Raw genomic sequence first — 20,715 nt, 5'->3', positions numbered from 1 at the left:
TATAATAGAAACCACTATGACCAGCATCACTTTATGCAGACTATCAGCTAAAATTTCTGGTGAGCTGTTTTGGTTGAAGCCCTATCTCTTTCGAATGGCGCTGCATTTATAGCAGTAAGTCCTCTGGCGATTTATGAAAATAAATACATAAATACAATCTCCAGAAAAGCAGTCGAGATGTCATATCATTATGTTTGCATGCCTTGAAATGTCAGTGTGATGTGGAGGAGTGGGATGCGTGGCTTTAAATACAAGCCCCCCTTTTATCATCCATTAGAAACACAATAAAATGACCTATAAGCAGATGATATTCTGGTATATGTCTTTATGCAATTTAATTCTACGGTTCAACTAAAAGGGGTGAGAAACACTGTGCGACGTTTCAGGCACTGAGAATTCCTTTTCTGAGACACTCTGGTGCCATCTAGTGGACAACTGGTTTGTGACCGTGATTTAGAAAACAACAACAACAACAAATTACACAATATAATTTAATTATATTTTACACAGTGATCAGCTACAAACACCGTCACCTACAACGAGGCAGGTTAACTTCAAATAATACAGTGATGTGGTGCAGTGCTGCTTATGGACACAGTCAGGGGGACAAACTTGCTTTAGCCAGCATCACAGTGTGTGGAAGAAGGATAGTATGGCATGCCTTTTCTTGGATGCTTCAGTTCGTACTTTGTTTAATTTGGTAAATCTTGATTAATCTGGGGTGGCTGAAGACTCGGCCGATTCAACTCTTCTGGCGTAGCCAGCAGGCGTGCAGCTGCTTCGGACTTTCATGGCCTTGAACAGCGATAGCAACTTTTTGACAAACAAAAAATATTCGTTTCCCAGTCACATGTTATACGCATGCAAACACATGCACAGACAGAGACATAAGGGCACAGATGCATGTGGTACAGCACACACAGATTATCAACAATTTACAAAAGACCTTTTTTCTCATTTTTTCCCCTCTCTTGACCTCTTTGAATATGGAAAACGAGTAAGTGCTTGGCCGATTTCTTGTTTAAACTGCTATAAAACGCAGTTTCTCACAGTCGCATATGGATTTAAGAGTTTGTGTTCGTTACATATTATCAGAAAATATGAATAAACAACTGTTACGATTATACCTTAGTTAAAATCAGTAAGGCAATGTAAACAAAGCTTTCATCGTGAGATCAGAGTTTGTCGAGTGGACTGAAAGAGAGAGAACACTGCACGCACGACTCCCACAACATCAACTGTGTTTGAGTGTGTTTTCGACCAACAGCTGACGACAAGATAATAAAACACATAATTATAATAAAAAGACCTTAGCCACTGGTACACCGATAAAGTGCTAGGAATAAAGTTACACACAGCTTTGACATGCCTCTAGTGAAAAAGACAAATGGACACACAAATAAAGCATGAAGTTGTAAAGTCAGGTAGAGTCAAAAACAAAGAAGTACCACGTACAGTATGTCCATATTGCATAGCCAGAGCTGGAGAGAGTGATATCTGGACTATGTTGCTTCGCCTGCCTCCAGCCGGCAACCTGATTCTGGATAAGAGGCAGAAAATAAGCACGTGAAGGTTTGGTATCTCTGGAAACTTTGGGATCAACTCTAAAATTTATCATGTTGTGTTTGTTGCACAGAGAGCCCCGTTTTTATAACACTGAAAGCATTCACAGTGCCAGCGTGATACCTCCACTTGATATCAGTAAGATTGTCCTGGAGCTGATGCTTTAAAATGTTGCCTATAATACTGTAAGGTTTTTGATTGTTTCTTCAGCTCAGCTAAATACTTCCAAAAAAGTTCACTCCTTTGGTTTTTATTGGCAAAGCAAGCTCTCACATGCAGCTTGGCCAATCAGCGTGAACTCTTCGTAGCGTCCTGGTGGTTTCATCATTAAAGTCTCACAGATGACCTCTGGCTGCACCCACCGATGCTGCCTCCTCTGTGAGTTACTGGAGAACGAGAAGATTAACATTAGAGAGGCTGGCAAAGCAAATGCGTCCACTCGTGTCTGTTCTGTGATTTAACTTTGACTCATGAATGAACCGTGCACCTACTGGTTCACTCTCCCCATCTGAGCCCCGTCTGGACTCTGAGCTGCAGTGCAGAGGAGAGTACGCCCAGCTCCGATCCTCCTGAGTCTGCTGTTACCAAACACAGCCGGCAGAGGGAAGCGCAAGAAGAAAGAAGAGCAGAGGACTTAACACTGATTTGGGAAACAGAGCTCTGCAGAGACAATCCCTATTCCCGGAACAGTTTAAAGCTGCAATGTGCAGTTTTGCATGTTGTGGCTTCTGAAGGTGATGCATGTATAAATATTAAAATCAGAATCTGAAATAAAAGCCTCATCATCAGATCAAGCCATAGCCACTCTGTCCAAATCATGCAGATCAGCTTTAAGGGCGACTTCTCCAACTTCTCTATCATTTCAAAAGGGAAACTAGGTCTGTGTGAACTAGATGTTACTTCCCCTCTTTGTTGCTTGTAAATTATTTCGCTGCTGCTTTTTAAAGTCACAAATAATTAATGTAATATGGAAACTTAAAACGTTAGCGCCATGGTCATTTACTGCCTCAGAAAGGATGATTACATTCAAAGAGGTTCAAAGAAGCTTGAACATCACTAAAAGCACAAAGCAAGTACAAGTTACAGTCAATTAAATGTAGCACAAAAAGTAAGGACATTTGTGTTTGGTTGATTATTTCTTTGTTGTAACAAAGAACTGCTTCTTGCCAAGGATTTCCTGGTGGAAATCCTGTTTCTGCTGCCACACTTGTAAGGAAAATACATTTGTGGGTCGAGGCCATGAAAAACTTGCCAAATCTTCTCTGCTAATGCCAAACAGCTTATTCTGCTGTTGACTCTTGTTTCGAGCCTCTGGTACCCCAGGTGCTGACAATCAATTGGCTGATTTGTGCCTGATTAGCAGCACCTGTGAGCATGGACCCTGTTGCAATGGTCAGTTGGCGTCTTCCCCCAGCGTGCCACATTTTACTGGTCTGGATGAGCTACTTGATTGTATGTTCCACAAAACTAAGCTGCATTATTATTTGGAGTGAACCCAAGTGCGATCTCTAAATTGAAGGATACAGCCGATATCTGCACAGTTCCCACTGTCCCAAGAAAATTAATAAAATCCTTTAAGACCCATCTCACCTTGGTCATTTCTGGATCTGAAACATCTCGCTTCAGGCAGATGTTTCAGATCCACAATGACAAAAACAGACTAAGGAACAGCTTTGATCCCTCAGCCATCACCACGCTGAATGCTGCCAGATTTTAGACAATCAGATCCAATACCACTTTGATGTACAATGTTTACATTAATACAACACAATATCATGTTTACATATTAACAACTGCAGTTAACATTGGTATTTACATCAACACCAATTTTTTTTAATTTGTATTTTTATTTTATTCTTCATCTAGAGACCTCACTTTCATTGTCCAATGTTTCATTGTTACCACGGCAATATAGATTCTCACCCTGTCAGCACTTAGGAACCGTAGGCATGCCTTTGCCCTATAAATGTGGGACATTTTAAGGGGAAAAACTGGCTTTCCAATGGAATAAGATTTACTGCCAAAAAGCATTGTTACAACAATCAAATCATCAACCAAACACACATTTATCCTTACCTATTGTACTACGTTCATTTAGAGGTCCAGAAACCTACACGTTCCAACTAATCTTTACTGTCAACAAGCTACATGACATGCAGTTTTATATGCAGCGCCCTTTCTTGTGACATCCGCATGAAATAAATCATAGGAAACAGACTTTATTTTACCTTCAAAGATCATTAAGTAGCTATGTGTGCAACAGGCCCAATGGAACAGTTACTACCAGTGTAGTCTAGTATGTACAAACATCACCTGGACTAATGCACAGCTAACTACTTTGATGGTGACTTACATTGTAACTTGAACTAGAGTTTAGCTTACGACGGCCAAGAACTGGAGAGTACACCCAATATCTGCCATCTGCATACTGATGGATGGACACACACACACACACACGGACACACACATGAAAATGAAGTGATCTGAGCATAAAATTATATGGAAAAATAATATGCATGAGAATATAGAAGGAGTTATAAGAGAAACATAAAGCAGAAAATGTGGAATAAATGGAAGAATGCAGCAAAGACAAACAAAATCCCACAAAGGATAGAGCTGTGGAGAGCTGTGAGTGAAGCTGAGAGGAGGAATGACTGCAGATCAGCAGCTAAGAATCATGCTGTGCAGAAAAGGCAACAATCAAAAAGCATGGACGGTGGCTCCTGGCAGCCTCATGCTTCAGTTGAAATAAAGCATTTTGAAAAGCAGGAGCATTTCCTATAGTGCGTGCAAACAGATAGAGCCCCCTCTCCCCCCCTCACCATCACAACTCTACCACGCTGTCCTGACTGGGCCACTGCAAAAGACCCAGCAGATCAAAGACAAACATCAGATAAAATCATCTTTACTCCCTGAAAATGGATTTTCTCATAAATCAGCTGTATGATCATTGTGGTTTGTTTTACCTACTTTAAACTGGTTAGTATCTAGTGTGGAATATTTTCTGCAAAACAAGAACCAGAAGAATTGGAGTGCGAAAACAGGGGAACTTACAAAGTATATGTCGGAAACCTGCACCTCTCCATCCAGTGAGTCGTGGCTGCTGGAGACAGACAGCTGATTGCGCGACGTACGTGGTGACTGCTGACACACCTGGGGGCTTTGAGGGACAGAGGAGGGGGGCGTCGATGGCAGGTGGTGAGAGGAGTTGTGGGAGTAGGAGTGAGAGGATGCCGGACAGATGGGGGTGAATGCTGATGCAGGAGGAAGGGTGGAGCTGTTTGGACCTGTGGATCGTGCAGCAGAATGACAGACTGGAGAAGAAAGGCTTAAAGACTGAGCAGAAGCAGGAGATGTGAGTGGCTTGGTGGACGGACGGATTGATGAAGTAAGTGTGGAGGATGAATACCCGCTGCACTGAGAGGTGGTGGAGGAGGAGGACACAAAGGAAGGAGGAAGGCTGGGTGATGAATACTGAGAGCAGGGGTTAACAGAAGGAGGAGTGGATGACATAGATGATGCAGTGACAGGAAGCAGAGGATCAGCTGCTGGATGGCTGGATGTGGGGATTTCTGTCATCTGTGTGAGCTCCGTGCTCTTTGGGATTTTACTGCATTAACCAAGACATAGAACAATGTTAGAATACCACATATGAATAAATGGAAACCATCCTGGGATTTTTGCACTGCATATGCATCTACCTGAGCTCCACCTCCACTGTTATGGTGTCCTGGCGTTCACCGTGAACCTCAACTATCTCTTTTTGTGACCTGAAAACAGACAGAAGCACAGAGCAAGCATGACTGTGGAAGAACAATATCATAAGAGCAGATTAGATATAACATTTTATATTCATCAGATATTCTCACCTGGAAATGTTTGGTGAAAGCATTTGCCTCCTGTAGCGAGGGTGCTCAGGTGTATCGAATGGGGTGGTGGGTAGGGAGTTGTTTGATGACAGAGTGGTAGCGATAGATGCTGTGGTGGCATCTTCAAATGAAGGAGGGGTGCAGGGCGGTTCCTTCCCTGAGGGGCATAGTTAAGTAAGAGATCATGAGCTGTGTGCGCAAGAGAGATGAAAAAATGAACAGGACATAAATTCTTTAAGAAACAGAGCACACTAACATTAAAGGTGCATCTCAGGAGGCTGTACCACAGAACAAAGATCTATCTGAGTGTACGACACTGCACTGCACTCTTCTCTGAACCTCTGATATCTGAACTCTGCCATATGCTTGCAGTGGTCCTTAAACTCAGTTACCTGTGCAAAATTCAAATTTAATTGTCTTCTTACATTCTTGCTCTTACAGGTCTTAGAAAGTTTACAAATGCTCCCTTTTTTACTGAAGTAATATCCATCTGGTATTGTTGTGCACACCTCATATTATTCCCTTCCTGTGTCATCTAGTATTGATTTGTTACTTTTACTTATACTTTGTTTCTGATGCTGCTATGCTGCTGCTGCTTCATCACTGCACGTTAATAATAAACAATGTTTGATTTATTTTACTTAAAGGGAAAAGGAGCACTCAGCTGCAGAAAATAGAGGACGTCAGTGTCAAGGTTAGAAATCGTGTTGCTGTATTAGCTTTTAACTTGGTGTAAAAACAACAACAACAAAGGAGACGTAAGCTTTCTTAAGGAACTTCCTAACACACAAATCACAACAGTAGTTCCGTCAAGGTGCTTTAGACTGTAAGGTAAAGGTAAAGCCCCTAATGAGCAAGCGGTTTAGCGACAATGGGAAGGAAAAACTCCCTTCTACCAGAAAGAAAGAAAACCCTTAAAGGAAACCTTTGTGCACCCTGTGGGAAATATTTCTCTGTTCTTATCAAGTCATTTTTTTCCATTAAAGCTTAGAAAAGGTCATACCATTGTCCTCCAGCATGGGGAAACTGCGAGCTCCTCTTAGGTTCTCCAAGTTGTCCAAGTTTTCTGGCCTGTCATCAGTCAGTGAAGGACGCTGCCCCGTCGAGCTGGCTCCTGCACTGGACTTGGACATTAGAACCCCTCGTCCTCTCTTGGATGGAGACGATCGCAGTGCTGTAAATTCAGCAGACGGATTACTTGGACTCGTTCCCTTTATTAGGACCAGAGGAAACACTACAAACTGCGACCTGTGCACGAACTCACAGCAACTCTTCTTGAACACAACTGTGCTACAGAACTTGTAGAACCTCTCAGCATAGAAGCTCGGTCTGTGAACCGACACAGTGTCCTGTGGGAGAATACAGGTCCCAATAAAGAAAGAGTGAAGATAAAATATATAAACATTTTCTATCCTTAATATATGCCGTAAAACAAAAAACAAGATATGGTTTAGACTGGTCTGTTGGGCTTGGATTCAAACTATTACATAACAGTTACATAAAGATACTCACTCCATCATGGATGAGGGACTTCCAGGAATGCTCCAGTTTCTTGATCAGCCTGCCAGATGGAAAAATTCAATTATTTATTAGGTGCCGCACATATCTAGCAGTTTACTGCTAAATCAGTGGCTAATATTGCCGACATAAAGCAATCTTCCCAAATAAAAAGAAAAATAGAAATCAACCTTTATGTAGATCCTCATTCCTTCCACCTGCATATTATTATTAAATGATTTTGCAGCTATTTAAAATATGACATGCTTGATGACATAAGTAGTTCCCAGTAAAAAACTAAGGGTTTGAGTATTAACAGTGCATTTTTTCTTAATAATCTTCCCAGAACGGTGCTACTTCTGCACCCAACTAAGCCTTAGTTGTTGCGTTTTCTTCAGTGGCACACTGTCTCACAAGTAGCACACACTGATCACCTACCTGTAGGACTGCAGAATGTCAATGATTCCAATGAACAGCAGGAGGCGCTCCCCTTTAGCACCCATAGCTGGAATGCCACCCATACTAAAGAGAGCAGAAAAGTTACCGTGTGCATATTTGAGGTGAGGATGAGGAGAGGCTTTTTGAAGTGCTGTCTTACGTGTCATCCTGCTCCAGAGTGTCCCTGCATGTGGAGCCTCCCTGTATTGACTCCATGGCACTGGAATACAAGGATCTCTGCCCTGCGGGCCTCTTTTCATCCCCTCCTTTGATGGGTGAGCCCTGAGACTGACGCTCTCTCTCTGCTTGGGTCTTGTTGTGGACCCCAAGCAGCAAACTGTAGTCCATAATCTTAAAACTCTCCAGAACCTGATGTAAAACACATAAAATGCAATAAATATTTGTGAAATCTTTGAGGAAAACTATGAATATTTGAGTATGGAATTAATGTTAGAGCCTTTTAAGCTTTTTTTTTTTCTGCTTTCCTCAAATTCTTTCATGAACTACCAGGAAGATGTGTGGTTGGCTTGGCTGCTAGATGCACAGTGTTAATCTACTTTTACAAAGACCAGTTTATCCAGCTCCTTTCTATTTGCCCTCTTACCAGGCAGTCTCTTTGCAGCGTTTTGACCAGAGCGCCGTATGTGTCCTGGTCCAGTGTGAGGCCTTCAGGAATATCACTCAGAAAGTCCAGGTCTTTAAAAGTGGGTTTGGACTTCTCTCTTTCCTTCTTGGATGCTCGCCGCTTGTATGTTGAGCCCTTTAAGTCGAACTTGAGGTGCATGCGCACGGAGCGTGGTAGAATATTGTTCATCACAACCACTCTGATGTTCTTTCCTCCACACTGGACACAGTAGAGGCCAAAAAACTTTGGCAGTAAAGTCCGGGGGTTCTGGTTCAAGTTCTGGAGAGGGATTTATAGAGGGAGGGAGAGAGGCGCAGGGAAGAAAATGTGGCACATTAGTGGTTCATTTTGGTTGCAATCTGTGGCTTCCACCCCATTTCAGTACCATGCACATGCGAAACAGCGTGACTCAACACCAGGCCTCAGCTCATGCTTGTGTTTCTCCACCGTGTCCGTGCTTCACCAATTAAGGAGTACCCAGCCTAACTCCGTGCTCTCACCTATCACAACACCACCACCTGCTGACATCACTGCTAACCTGGGCCAACCGCGGAGGTTTGGATTAAGAGGATAAAGGTGACTCGAAGTTTCTGTGGCATGTGCAGTTCAAACCCAAAGCAAGATTTCATTCTCCAACTCCTAACATATTATCACACTTATGGAAATCATTCATTTTACTTTCCCAAAATGATTCTAATGGATGAGATACTTACCATGTAGTATCCAGGGAGCAATTTCTGCAGAAACTCAGCCTCTTTGTGCAGCACAGTTTTGATGATAAACTCATCATCACGGGTCACGTAGAAAATTGAGCCACTAGCTCCTGGATTTGACAGCTCAATCAGTGGCTCATTACACAGAGAATACTAGACAGAAGCACAGATAAAACACAGAGTACAATTTAACCTCAATTCAAACAGTCTGACTTTACGATCTCTGGAAACATGTTTTTAACATGCAAATGCTACAAAAGCAAACTAATTCATTAATTTCATATTATGCTTGTGTCACCTGTTTTGACAGAATAATTAGATAGTCAGAAGTTCGTACAATATTTATTATGTCTTTTTTGGGTGGCTGCATAGCTTTGCTCATGTTTGAGCCACTAGAGCTTTCCACCATCCAACCAAAGGACTAATGCATCTACCCACTCACTCGACATTACTCATCAGCACAAAAAAGAAACTATGTGTGTATAGACTGTTGAGATTACTACAAATTAATGCTGTATTAGTCACTCAAATGAACTTACTATCTTTACTGTTGCATTCATTTATCTTATGAAAGTGTACAGAAAGCAGGGATGATGTTTTACCAAAGCTCGTTAAGCTTTAGCCTAATGGAGGCATTCCAGTAGCATCAGCAAACTTCTCACTATATCTGACATCTGAGGTATTTGAGGTAATTCTCTGGTTGGAGGCTGGAGAAATGAGCTGAGAGGTAAGCGCGTACCCTTTGATTGTAGCTAATTTGCCTCACATAGGAAGGCAATTTTCTATGGCTTAGCTGACAAAATGCAATTATCTCATTACTCCACCCCTCCACCGGCAGCACAAACACATGCAGACACAAAAACAAACCGCTCTAACCGTCTGCTGCCACTACTTGGAATTTTAAAAGGAAGGCTTTAGTCAGCTAATCTCCCTCTGGCACAGGTAGAGTGTGAGCTTAAATGTGCTGCTGAGAACACGCTATGTCACCTCATGTGCACATGCACAGTGTGTGAATGGTCGTGCAACTGAGAACTGGGACCTTGATCTTGACCTTGACCTTGGGCATGATTTGAGTGGAAACTCATTAGGTTATCATTGTGTGCAAGTTTCACTGAAATCTGACCAATGCTTTAGGGAGAAGGGTAATTCTTGTAAAAATGTAAAGGTGCTCACAGCACAGCAACTATTACTTTAACCTTGAGCACAACACGGGTGAAGATCATTATGTGTAAGTTTTAATATACTCTGACTAATACTCCAGGATGAGGACTGATATTTAAATTGTGGATGGACACATGATGGGCGCCTTGCCGTGTCACATGATCATCTGAGTTAAAAATATTGCGTCATGTCTAATAACTGGTGGAAATGATATTGACATACTGCTTTTCCCACAATGTTCCTACTATGCAAATACAATTCAAGCTAAATATTGACAAATAGGAGGTCTTGGGCAGGATTATATAGTTTGAGAGAGAACAGTTAAATTACAGCGAAATACTCGGAATCAAGTCACACATTTCAGTCAGGATGACTTTGGAGGTGGGTTACAAAGTGGCTTGCAGAGACAGTGACAATTGTAGGAAGGCTAATGCAACTTAAATAATGTGCTTTATATGAGATTTTCCACTAGGATGTATAGAAGGATATTAGCTGATGAATTGAGACTGATGGCTAAGCTATGCTATGCTATCTTTAGTTTATGAAAATCTTCACTGCTCATCCCATGTGTAAAGGAATAACAGTTTAGTTACACTGTAATTTAGATGATACTTAAATACACTGAGTGCATTGTGAGTCATCAGAGAAAATAAGTATCTCACCAGGTAATCATCCGGTCGGATCCCAAAAAGCTCTCTGAAGTAGCGGAAGGCCACAGGGGCGTAGGTTTTAAACCTGAAGTCTGGGAAGTGGTGGGCTGGTGTGAGGTTACTGCCTTCGCTGTATGGAGTAAAGTGCAACAACAGAAAGAGGATAAGAAGCAATATCTCATGGAAATTGTATGCACATTTACTGATATGAATGTACCTGGGGAAGAAGATGCTTTCAACCACGTAGAAGTCCTGCATGAGCACATCTCTCTCGGGCTTGGAGCTGAGGTTGCCAACAGTATATCCGATACCCAACTGGATGGCACCTTTCAAAGCAGAGGAGGTTGTCTGGAGGCGGACAACAAAGAAAAGAGCAACAGACCAAGGTGTGGGTGGCAAACAGTTGAAATCGTGATGCCACGAAAACCTACAAACAGTATTAAGAGGCAAACAGGCAAAAAAAAAAGAAAAAAAGAACAATAAAAGAAAAACCTTCTTGTAAGTCGTCTCTCCAGAGGCATCGACCCTCCTGTGGCCAATCTTCTTCTCATGCCCTTGGCTTGATCCGAATGGGGACGGCATCTGTCACAGATAATGTGTATTATTCCCATGAAAGTTACAATGAAATGAACTATTCAAGCAACAAATAGATGAGAGAACAGATCGAGCAGATGCAAGACACAGAGACAGGTGAGGGGTGTAGAATGTGAAGCAACAATGGCACCTCTGTTATTTGAGCCTTCCTGCTTGAATCTGTGGACAGAAAGAAGGAGAAAAATGTTTAGCTGTAAACTCTTCACACTTCACTCACTCAGTGCCCACATCTGTACATTACTCAGCATGAGTGAGTGTGCAGATGTAGCTTTAATATCAAGCTAAATAATTAGCCCCAAATTAGACTGAAAGCACACGTCAAATATCCCAAAGTGAAAGAAACAACCAGACTCATTCTGTGGATGCTCAGGATCCTAGTTCAGAGTAGCAACATAGATTATGAGCACTACATGATAGTATGCAACATCAGCTCAAACTTTCTTAATTTTGTAGGTTTTAACTCGAAAAACTTTATCTGCAGAGCTTGAAAAAGCCAGTATAGCAGCATTGTCATTAGCATTCTGTTCCACATTCCTTGGCTCAGGGTCATTTCATTTTAGTTCATTTAAAAATGGAAATGTTCAAACGCTACTTCTGCAGCATTTATTAATCTTGCCAAGTAAATTGGTGTTTAAACTCACCGCAGAAGAGTTTAGTCTCTACAAGTTAAAAATTGTTTGATAATCCAGAAAGAAAAACAAGATACTGGATGCAGTGAAACTGACATCCAACAGTCAGGCTGCTGCAGCGTACCGTCTGTGTTTTCTATTCCTGGATCAGTGAGATTTGTAGAGAGAAGGTAAAAACTCTATTGGATTGACTTCCTTCTTAATCTGAGTGCTGCCATTGGCCGAGGTGTCCAGATCACATCACCGACCAATCACATGCAAGGATTAGGAAAAAATCTTTCCAAGCGGCAGGAAGGACGCAACTAGGCTGTGTTTGTATGTATTTAATAGGATGAGAGAGCAGGAAGCAACTTCATGGTAACTTTCATGTTGTATGAGAGTCAAGGTTAACAAAACATTGCTGAGATAATGCATGAGAAAGCCATGTTAAAGTACACAGCAGACACTGTAGCAGATGTTGCTGTCAGTTAATCATAACAGAGCAGTTTGCTGATCACATAATTTGCAAGTATGATCTCAACTGTCATAAACTTAAACTAACATGCAGAATATTTGATTTAACAAAAGTATGGGTAGCACACAGTCCTCCAAGGCCATTAATACAAGTGTATTCTCCTCTTACCGACTCTTTGCTTCAAAATAGCAGCTGTTCACTATCTCAGTGGGGCGTTTGCTGAGTAGCTCTAAAGACAATGCACAGCTGAGGCTCCCAGGAGTGTCATTAGTTTTGCATGTGTTTGCTCATGAGTACAATGTTCCTAGGTTACAGTTACAGGATGCTAACAGTTAATGGAGTTCATCTTTTAATGGCAATTGTTAGGACCAGAGCTAGAGAAAGATTTTTAAAACTGACACCAATATTTGACAGTTTAGAAATCCAATATATCAGCAATTATTTTCTTCTTTCCAACACATGAAACATAAATAGATCTCTCCAACATTTATTATGTGCAGTTACTTATGAGTTCTTGTTAAGATGATATGACAACACAGTGTAAAAATAATCTTGTTAGTGTATTACTTGTTTATGCTCAGCTCAGGTACCAACAGGAAAGTGCAAAGTGCCCTCTGGTGGACAAACTATGCAACATAACCACTCATAACACAGATGAGCGGTGTTTCTTCCCTCTCTTCTTTGCCTTTGTAACCATAGTTACTCCGCTAGCATTTATTTTTGGTCACATGCCATTTGTGTAACTTTTGCTGTTGATTTATAATGCACATCAGGTTTTATAATACAATTTTATGGTTTTTCATTATTAAGTTTATTAATTACTATTTATCTCAACATACCTATTGCAAAGTAATTTTGGTTCCTACCTTGCAGTGTTTGTGGTGGGATTGTTTTTAAAGTGCAAGATTTTGTGTGTCAGGGAGACAACAGAGAAAAAATTGGAGTACACACTGTTCTGTTGGTATTTACTATAGAAGATATTTTTAAGAGAAACTAAAGCCTGCCATAAACCCACAGCAACAGCCAAAGAGATTGGAGGACACTACCACGACCGTGACACTTTTAAAATGTGTATTTTTCTGATATAATAAATACCAGGATCAATATATTGAAGAATAGCTCATATCGGCTGGTCCATCGCCCCACAAATATATTGGTCAGGCACTAAGTTCAAAGCCTAAAAGGTGAACTGTGTAGTGTCAGTGAAAATGTGAGGGGATCACCAAAGGTGTTCATCCTCCGGAAACAATTATTGGTCATTACAATCAATCCAATATGTGTTAGACAAACTGACTGATTACAACTTGACATCACCATAGGTAAAATCGAAAATGCTCAATCACTATTTTGCACACACACACACAAAAACCAGTATTTGAACACATGATGCGCACGATTGCACAAACAAAAATAAGTGGATGATGAAGAATTAAATGATTTCTTTGAGGGGTTAAGTGGACTGTTTTGAGTGGCAATGGGGCAAAAAGTTCTGCCTTTTGTCAGGATGTATCCACCTGTAGACTGCAGATTAGTACTGCAACAAAGCCTCTCAGGCAAAACAATGAGAAGGAGTATCCTGGGGTGGACGTGCACACAAAGAGTCTCTGTGGGATTAGGGTCAGGCTAGAATAACGTGTCACTGAGCTGCAAGCAATAAACAGGACAAACCCCACTGGGTCATCTGAGATTAGTATGTGGGTGACAGGCCACCTGTAAGATGAATTTACTTTGAATGTGTAATAAAAGAGTTTAAAGGACATGTGCAGTAACTGAGAGCTCACTGAGGTATTCTTGTTATGACATATTTTGTGTCAGTGTTGAGAGAAATATGCCTTAAGGGCTGTGCGTTTGATGGCAAAGAGGATTATAGCTTTTCCTTATCAGCTGGGGGGAAGAAATGGTGGCCTGTTGCTGTGACATTAATGTGAAACTAGACATGGGGGTAGATTTTGAAGCTCTTTGCATTCAGATATATTTTGTGAACCGCTTACGCCTGAGCATGCACAGAAAGGAAATTTGCTGCAAAATTAAATAACAAAATTAAAATGCCATGGCATGCTCTGTGGTATGTGAAGCAGTGGTGTCCACAGCAATGCCTGAAAATGATATGCATTTAAGAGATTACTGTGTGATTTATGTTTTAATTCCACAAGAGATTACATGAGCCACTCTCCAGATATAGCTCGGAAGAGGACCAGACAGATGGCAAGAATTATGAGGACGGAGAGAAGCGGAGGAGAATAAAATGACACCTGACAGAGACCGAGAGAGCACACAACGTTTACCAATGGATGCTCAACAGCTCACGGTGTGTTTGTCAGCCTGTTAATGATGATGCACATACAAATGACTGCTGTCGTGTGTTTGCCATGCAAGTAAACACTTCCACGTACTCATTTGGGAAAATTAACTTTCATCTCAGCTCAGCTTTATTTGGTCTTGTGGGAATGTGTGGACACATCCCTAATGTGCACCTTGTGCTGGTGCCAGCCTGCGGTGAGTCAGTGGCATTTAAAAAAACACAGTGACTTCAATCTTGAGTTATTCAACCCACCAATCTATTGTTTAGTCCCACACTTTAGTGGGATTACCCTGGGCTACTACTCTGTGGATCTGTTTTGGTGTGATTTTCTCGTCTGTGCCTAGCTGTGTCCACGCACTGTTTGCAGGGTAGGATGCAGCCCAGCTATGCCCAACTTCCCGGGTTAGATCAGCTTTCATAGGCGGCGGCTATTAATAAAACCGCCACCAAAAATGATGGCCGTTTGACAATTTCACTAAAACATACGAACCAGGGTCCCCGAATTCAAGCTGCATAGATGGGCCAGCGGCCGCTGCCTCGCTCGGGCTGCCGTCATCCCCGGTTCCCGCAGTCCCCGCTTCCATCTCCCGGACGGTTCCTGATCACGATGCGCAGCCGCGTCCTTCCTCAGCGGGAACCAGATGTTGCTGGATGCAGAACCCCGGTCCGATGTTTATTGCTATAAATGCCCACCACATAACTCCACGGATGCAGGTTTTATCGCTGTGGAAGTGTAGCGGCGCGGACATGCTCAGTGCCAGCGGTGCCGATCATCTCTGCCGCTGTTCTGCGTCATCGTCATTATCACGCACCGGGTAGGGCGCGTGCCACTACAGCGTGAGCCCGCAGCTCTCAGCAAAGTAACAGCAGGCCGGGATACACTGGAGGGCAACGATAGGCCTGTACGTGTGAGTAAGAAGGTGCTGCTTCAAACTTAGAAAAGTAAGAAGCTTCTGTAAATATAAGGACGTTGAAACAATGGCGCAGAAAGCTGCATTTGGTCACAAGGGAAAAAACAACAACACACGAACTATAAAGAGTTGGATGTATTGGTGCATATTAAAGGGCTGGTATGATGCAAGGATGCCAGTGGTTACACTGTTATGCAATAAAGAGGATGTATGTTGTGTTAAGACACCAGTGGCCAACAAAATATCCACAATAACACAACCTATTTATTCATTCATTATTGCTTCTAAGAAAAAAAAAATATTTTTTTTTAGGTATAAATGAGACAAAGTTCCCCAAAATAAACAATTCGTTTTCACAAGTATTTTAGAGACATGCAAGTTGGGGGGTGGATTGACTTTATTCTCAAAATGAATACTAGTTTTTCTTTCTTAATGTGGCCCTAACACTCTGTTATACTGTTTATCTGCTGTAGAGCACTTTTAAGGTCTGCCACTTCTTTTGGCTTCCACTTGACCAGTTTCCACAAATTTCTTACACTGAACACCATGCCAGTAAACCTGTTTTTTAATTTTTAGGAATGACCTCACTGGTGAAAAACAAAAAACTATTTCATGTATTTCAAGCTCTGGGATTTTGCATAGATTCAACCAAAAAAATAAAAAAACAAAACTGGATCTTTGTTTAGTTTTCTGTTATGTGTAGACAACACAGGTTGATGAATCATACTTAAATAATTCATAGATCAGTGTGAAGTTGCTTAACAAACAAGCATTCCTCTAAAAATGGTCAAGGACTGGACTGAAAATGACAGAACAAAACAAAAACCCAAAACAAACAAACAAAAACAAGGCCTTGAGAACTATATGGAAAAATATGTGTTATAAGAATGCTGTGTGGTTCAAAGCTTTTACATACTCTATCAGAAATAAACAGACACTTCTAGCAATTTAGAATTACCATCATTTACTTCTGTTGTGCAGGTGCATAAGCAACACATCAACACAATATTCACAACTACATTTATTTTCTAATTTCATTATATAAGCCATGATTTTCAGGTTCAACATTTGGCCCTTTGTCGTTTTAAGTGCAAACAATAATATCAGTAGCTATGCAGAAATCTATTAAATTTATTGCCTTCAGTGTTTTCACATAAAACTGACAAAGACACATAAACAAACTTGTCAAAGTAACATTCAGAACAGAGGGTATTTGTATTGGACTAAAAAAAGTAATGGCTGTTTGAAGTATGCTGTGAAGTGGCTCTACTTTGGTTAACCAGTGGATGTTCTCTCTTATGGTCATACGAGGTTTAGTGTGAGTGGGCTCTGGAGATAAGTTGCACGCAAGGGATTATCAGGCCGTGCCCCACCCAGTGCTGGGTTTACAGGCAGGCCGTCACTGGTTCAGGCACACAGACACAACCCTGAAGTCCATAAGAGAGGTCAAAGGTGAAATAAACACATGGGAGATGAGACTGTATTATTACAGGTACGTGGGCAGGTCTTTCTCCACCACCTGCACAGAGAAACAAATGCAAATGTTACTACGGCAGAGTTGAAGAATAACAGCAAATACTACATATAACACACAGATAAGTGTACTGGGCAGACCAGATGGTTACAGAGCTGGGATGCTGAGTGATGAGACGCACTGTGCAAAAGTCACAAACAACCTACTGTCTCAAAATCTGAAGAGTTTCAGTCGTCCTCTGACATTAACATCAGCATAGAAACTGCACAGGGCCTCTTTGCCCATATATTAACAGAAATTACTAGAATATGCACACAGAGGTTGAAAGCGTCTTATACCCCACATCATTCAAAAGGTGCTGTATTCTAGAGAATGCACAAGTATATACTGGAGAAAAAGTGTGGTTGCGGCTTACACTGGGATCATCGGTTGGGCCATATCTCTTCACTACTTGTCCTTCTCTATTTATAAGAAACTGGTGAGAAATAAGAGAGCAATGAAAAGCATTAATTTTCAAATGCAGTTGTAGTTAAAAACAACAACCCCCCCCCCAAAAAAAACCCACAAAAAAACCCCCCCAAAAAAAAAAACAGCATTAAGTACTGAAGAGCATTGCAGTTCTGAGTTCTGACTGTATTAGCTTAGTTACCTTTGTGAAGTTCCATTTGATGTTGCTGTTGGAAAAAAAATAAAGTACAAATGAAAACCATACTGCAAACATTAAAAGTCTGTTGTTTATTTAAACTGGAATTCTGTGGGTTTACACTGATGTGCAGATTTTGCTGTTTTTTTGGCTACACCACCTTTTATCCTACTCCCAGTTAAAACATACAAAAAAAAAAAATCAATAATTATGCAAATCCCTGTATATGACAATTAGATTCCTACCCGCAGATGTGAGTAATGAGGATATTCTGCATATAACAAACAATACTTGACATTTCGCATAGCAACACGATCCACGATCCTTATTTTGCCCCTGATACTTTATGCATTTTACTGTATGATTTCTTTGCCTGCTGTTATGTGAATTGTGTTCTTTATTGGAAGGAAAATGTACAAAACTCAGTCAAAAGAAAACAAACAAAAAAAAAACAAAAAAAACAAAACAAAAAAAAAACAGGGTTTTGACGTCCCTTGTTGAGTTCATCTACAACGCAGCAAAGTGTAGACAGTGCAAGAAATGAAATCATGTAAACGTCTTTCTACAAACTCAGCAGAAAACGACAAGAAGCAGGGAGGATGAAGGCAGTGGGATTAAGAGCAACTCCCATTTCAGGGTAAAATGACGTCATGCCTGCCTGCTGTTTCAACACCGCGTGGAACATTATAATAGTTACAAAATACTTTAAACTCAGTCTGTTCCATGGCTACAATTTTAAGCTACCACACTTGAAACTGTGTAGAAACACAGAATTTGTATTTATCCATGACCAGAATTTCAGTCACAGACTTCACTTATGAGATTACAGGTGACACAGGAAGGTTTTGTTGCAGGAGGACATGAATGATACGACATTAACATTGTCACTGTACACTATTAAAAGACAGACATATTGCCAAGAAAACAGAAACATAGAATAACTTACTTTCCCAGGGTTCCCTTGCCTTTGGGCTGAGCCTTCATCCACTTCCACAGAGGGTGAGCGTTGTCTCCATTCACCTCAATCTTACTGAAGAGATCAAACTCAGCATTGTAACCTTTGGCAAACTCTTTAATTTCTGCTTCTGTCCCTGGTTCCTGAATGCCACAAAAACAACAAACAACTACTAAATTAAGCTAGAAAATGTTAGCATGCACAGATATAAATATAACCAATTGGAAAATAGATCCGAAGTATGCAACAGTCTAGCACGCATGTTTGGTACAGAGTGCAAATCAATTAGTACGGTCTCCTCTCTGCCAGCCCACTTTATTCACACAGAACAGTGAAATTAACTCATGTTGCATTTATGGCCACATAAATAATTTGTTTGAGAAAGCACAAAATAAAGGCAGCTGGAGTTTATCCACCTTACCTGTCCTCCAAACTGGTTGCATGGGAATCCCAGGATGCGTAAACCTTTCTCAGCATAGGAGGCGTGCATTCCCGCTAGCTGAGTGTAGTTTACCCTGGTCTTCCCTCATTTAGAGGCTACGTTTACGATTATGCACACATACCCTCTGGCGAAATAGAGCACAAAGTGAGGTTAAAATGCTAATTTCAAGCATTAACTACTGGTGCCAAGTGGTTGATTGTGTTAATATTACTTTTACCTGTATTTCTCCAGAGACACCTCATCCCCGTCTATGTCCTTGGCAGAAAACTCATAGATGGACTTGGCACTGTGCCAGTCTCCCACCTGAGCACACTGCACAGAGGTGAAGAAAGGAAAGCGTGCATGAGTGAGGCTGTGTGGTTAAGTAACAGCGGAGGATGGGTTTATTATAGGGCCTAAGAGAAACCAAGTTAGTCAGTGTTCTCAATGATAGGTGCCCTTTGGCCCATCTGTGTCACCATTCACGTCTCCGCCCATCAGTTTCTACACATAACAAGTTTAATCTGTAAAGGCAACATTTCGTACCTTTACACAAGCCTGCCACTAATAAGCAGAGGAGGGGGTGAGGGGTGGGAAGCTGATTAAAACAAATGTCTCCAGTCAGCCTTCGTTTTAATTCCCAATAGCAGCTTTAATCGGTCTAAATGAGGAAATAAAGCGATTACACAAAAACACGGGCTCTCTCTGACGTTAGCTTACATCACCTAGCTCTCTTATCACCGGGAATGACTAGCAATTTTAGAGGTGTTTTTAATCTTCATACAGACAACCCAAGCATTGTAGCATCACAAAATACATATATTATAAGCTCGAACAGAGTCCGCTGTGTGCAGCGACTGAGGCTGAACTGTTAAATAGCGCCCCTGGCCTGGTCCGCTATAAACGGGTTTAAGCTAGCGTTAGCAGCTGAAGCAACACAAACATCGGATCCATTTATCTGTTGCACTGCGGTCTAAAAATAGCCACACTTAATGTTTTACAGCGGATATAAGAAGACATATTCGCGTTTTTTAGACTCCTGGCAATATAAAGCAGGGGACAGGTTTTATCTGTGCTATGTCCACTTACCATACTTCTCAATACTCCTCTGCTCCCTACCACACTCAAGACTGCGGACGATCTCCACAGCCACATGATGGGCACACTGATCACGTTACCTTTTCGGCCCTCCGGCTCCGCCCACAAAGAGCCTAGCAAAGGGGTTGGTGTTCCATGGGATCAACTGTGATTTTGTAAACACAGAATATTCTGCGTAAAATCATCCAAAAACAGAGCCCTAACAAGCGACTGCAGCAGCTTCCTTCTCGATGCGTCTTTGAGTGCATTGCACCCCATTGCATCCCATTACAGCGTTATGGCTTGTAAAGTAGACTTTTTTTTTAAATTAATCAAAGTTAATTAAGTCTTACAGGGCAACATTACTCAAATGGACCTGATATTTAGAACAACATCCATAATAATCCTCACCCTTTTTCTTCCTCTTCTTTTTTTCGTCCTTTTGTAAATTAAATCAAAAGTTTCAGTTTTACATTTCTGTATTAATGTAGGGTCTTTACCTTACTATATAAAGTGTGTAGAGTCGACTGCTGTTGTATTTTGGCGCTATATAAATAAAATAAAATTGAACATTTTCATCTTAAGATTGTCATTTTAGTATTCCCTTGAACAAATTAATTGAAATTGCATCATCCCCAGTTTTCCTCGACTGGAGTTTGTTTCTAAAAGAAATACTGGCAACTGCCAATGCTCCCCCTCAGCATTTTTGTAGACACATCTATGGTATTAATTTGTCAGC

At 41.2% G+C, this 20,715-nt stretch overlaps 2 protein-coding genes across 6 annotated transcripts; both read right to left on the bottom strand.

Moving 5' to 3' along the window:
• Positions 1-477: 477 nt before the first annotated feature.
• On the bottom strand, positions 478-15,364 carry LOC309694663 (phosphatidylinositol 4-phosphate 5-kinase type-1 gamma-like). 5 transcript variants are annotated; one of them, XM_082514857.1, is made up of 18 exons: positions 14,986-15,363; positions 11,241-11,269; positions 11,009-11,098; positions 10,734-10,864; positions 10,529-10,646; positions 8,706-8,858; positions 7,972-8,271; positions 7,528-7,736; positions 7,368-7,451; positions 6,945-6,993; positions 6,697-6,781; positions 6,436-6,606; positions 5,433-5,589; positions 5,265-5,333; positions 4,618-5,173; positions 3,917-3,991; positions 2,055-2,141; positions 478-1,949 (listed from the first exon to the last, which is right to left on the bottom strand). In XM_082514857.1, exons 1-18 carry the CDS (start codon positions 15,077-15,079, stop codon positions 1,947-1,949), a joined length of 2,460 nt encoding a protein of 819 aa, XP_082370983.1. In that variant the 5' UTR covers positions 15,080-15,363; the 3' UTR covers positions 478-1,946. The 5 variants fall into 5 exon arrangements, with proteins under 5 accessions (XP_082370983.1, XP_082370984.1, XP_082370986.1 ...); XM_082514858.1 differs by having other exon boundaries at positions 2,055-2,138; positions 14,986-15,362; XM_082514860.1 differs by lacking the exon at positions 14,986-15,363 and adding an exon at positions 11,752-14,957.
• A 989-nt stretch (positions 15,365-16,353) lies between these two features.
• On the bottom strand, positions 16,354-20,118 carry LOC309694664 (phospholipid hydroperoxide glutathione peroxidase-like). The gene is made up of 7 exons (XM_082514862.1): positions 19,989-20,118; positions 19,138-19,232; positions 18,900-19,044; positions 18,470-18,621; positions 17,530-17,554; positions 17,296-17,355; positions 16,354-16,925 (listed from the first exon to the last, which is right to left on the bottom strand). The coding sequence occupies exons 1-7, from the start codon at positions 20,052-20,054 to the stop codon at positions 16,893-16,895; spliced, it is 576 nt and encodes a 191-aa protein (XP_082370988.1). The 5' UTR covers positions 20,055-20,118; the 3' UTR covers positions 16,354-16,892.
• Between the last annotated feature and the right edge of the window lie 597 nt (positions 20,119-20,715).

The sequence above is a fragment of the Aulonocara stuartgranti genome (assembly GCF_965226115.1).
Source record: "Aulonocara stuartgranti genome assembly, chromosome: 18".
NCBI classification, from domain to species: Eukaryota; Metazoa; Chordata; class Actinopteri; order Cichliformes; family Cichlidae; genus Aulonocara; species Aulonocara stuartgranti.
Note: the sequence above shows the minus strand (reverse complement) of the source record. Positions and strands in the feature narration are given on the sequence as shown.

Coding starts and splice junctions, on each gene's coding strand:
- LOC309694663 (XM_082514857.1), bottom strand. CDS start 15,079: ATGGAAGCGGGGACTGCGGGAACCGGGGATGACGGCAGCCCGAGCGAG. Junction 10,865..11,008: donor GAGAGACGACTTACAAGAAG/GTTTTTCTTTTA, acceptor GTCCGCCTCCAG/ACAACCTCCTCTGCTTTGAA. Junction 10,647..10,733: donor GAAAGCATCTTCTTCCCCAG/GTACATTCATAT, acceptor TACTCCATACAG/CGAAGGCAGTAACCTCACAC.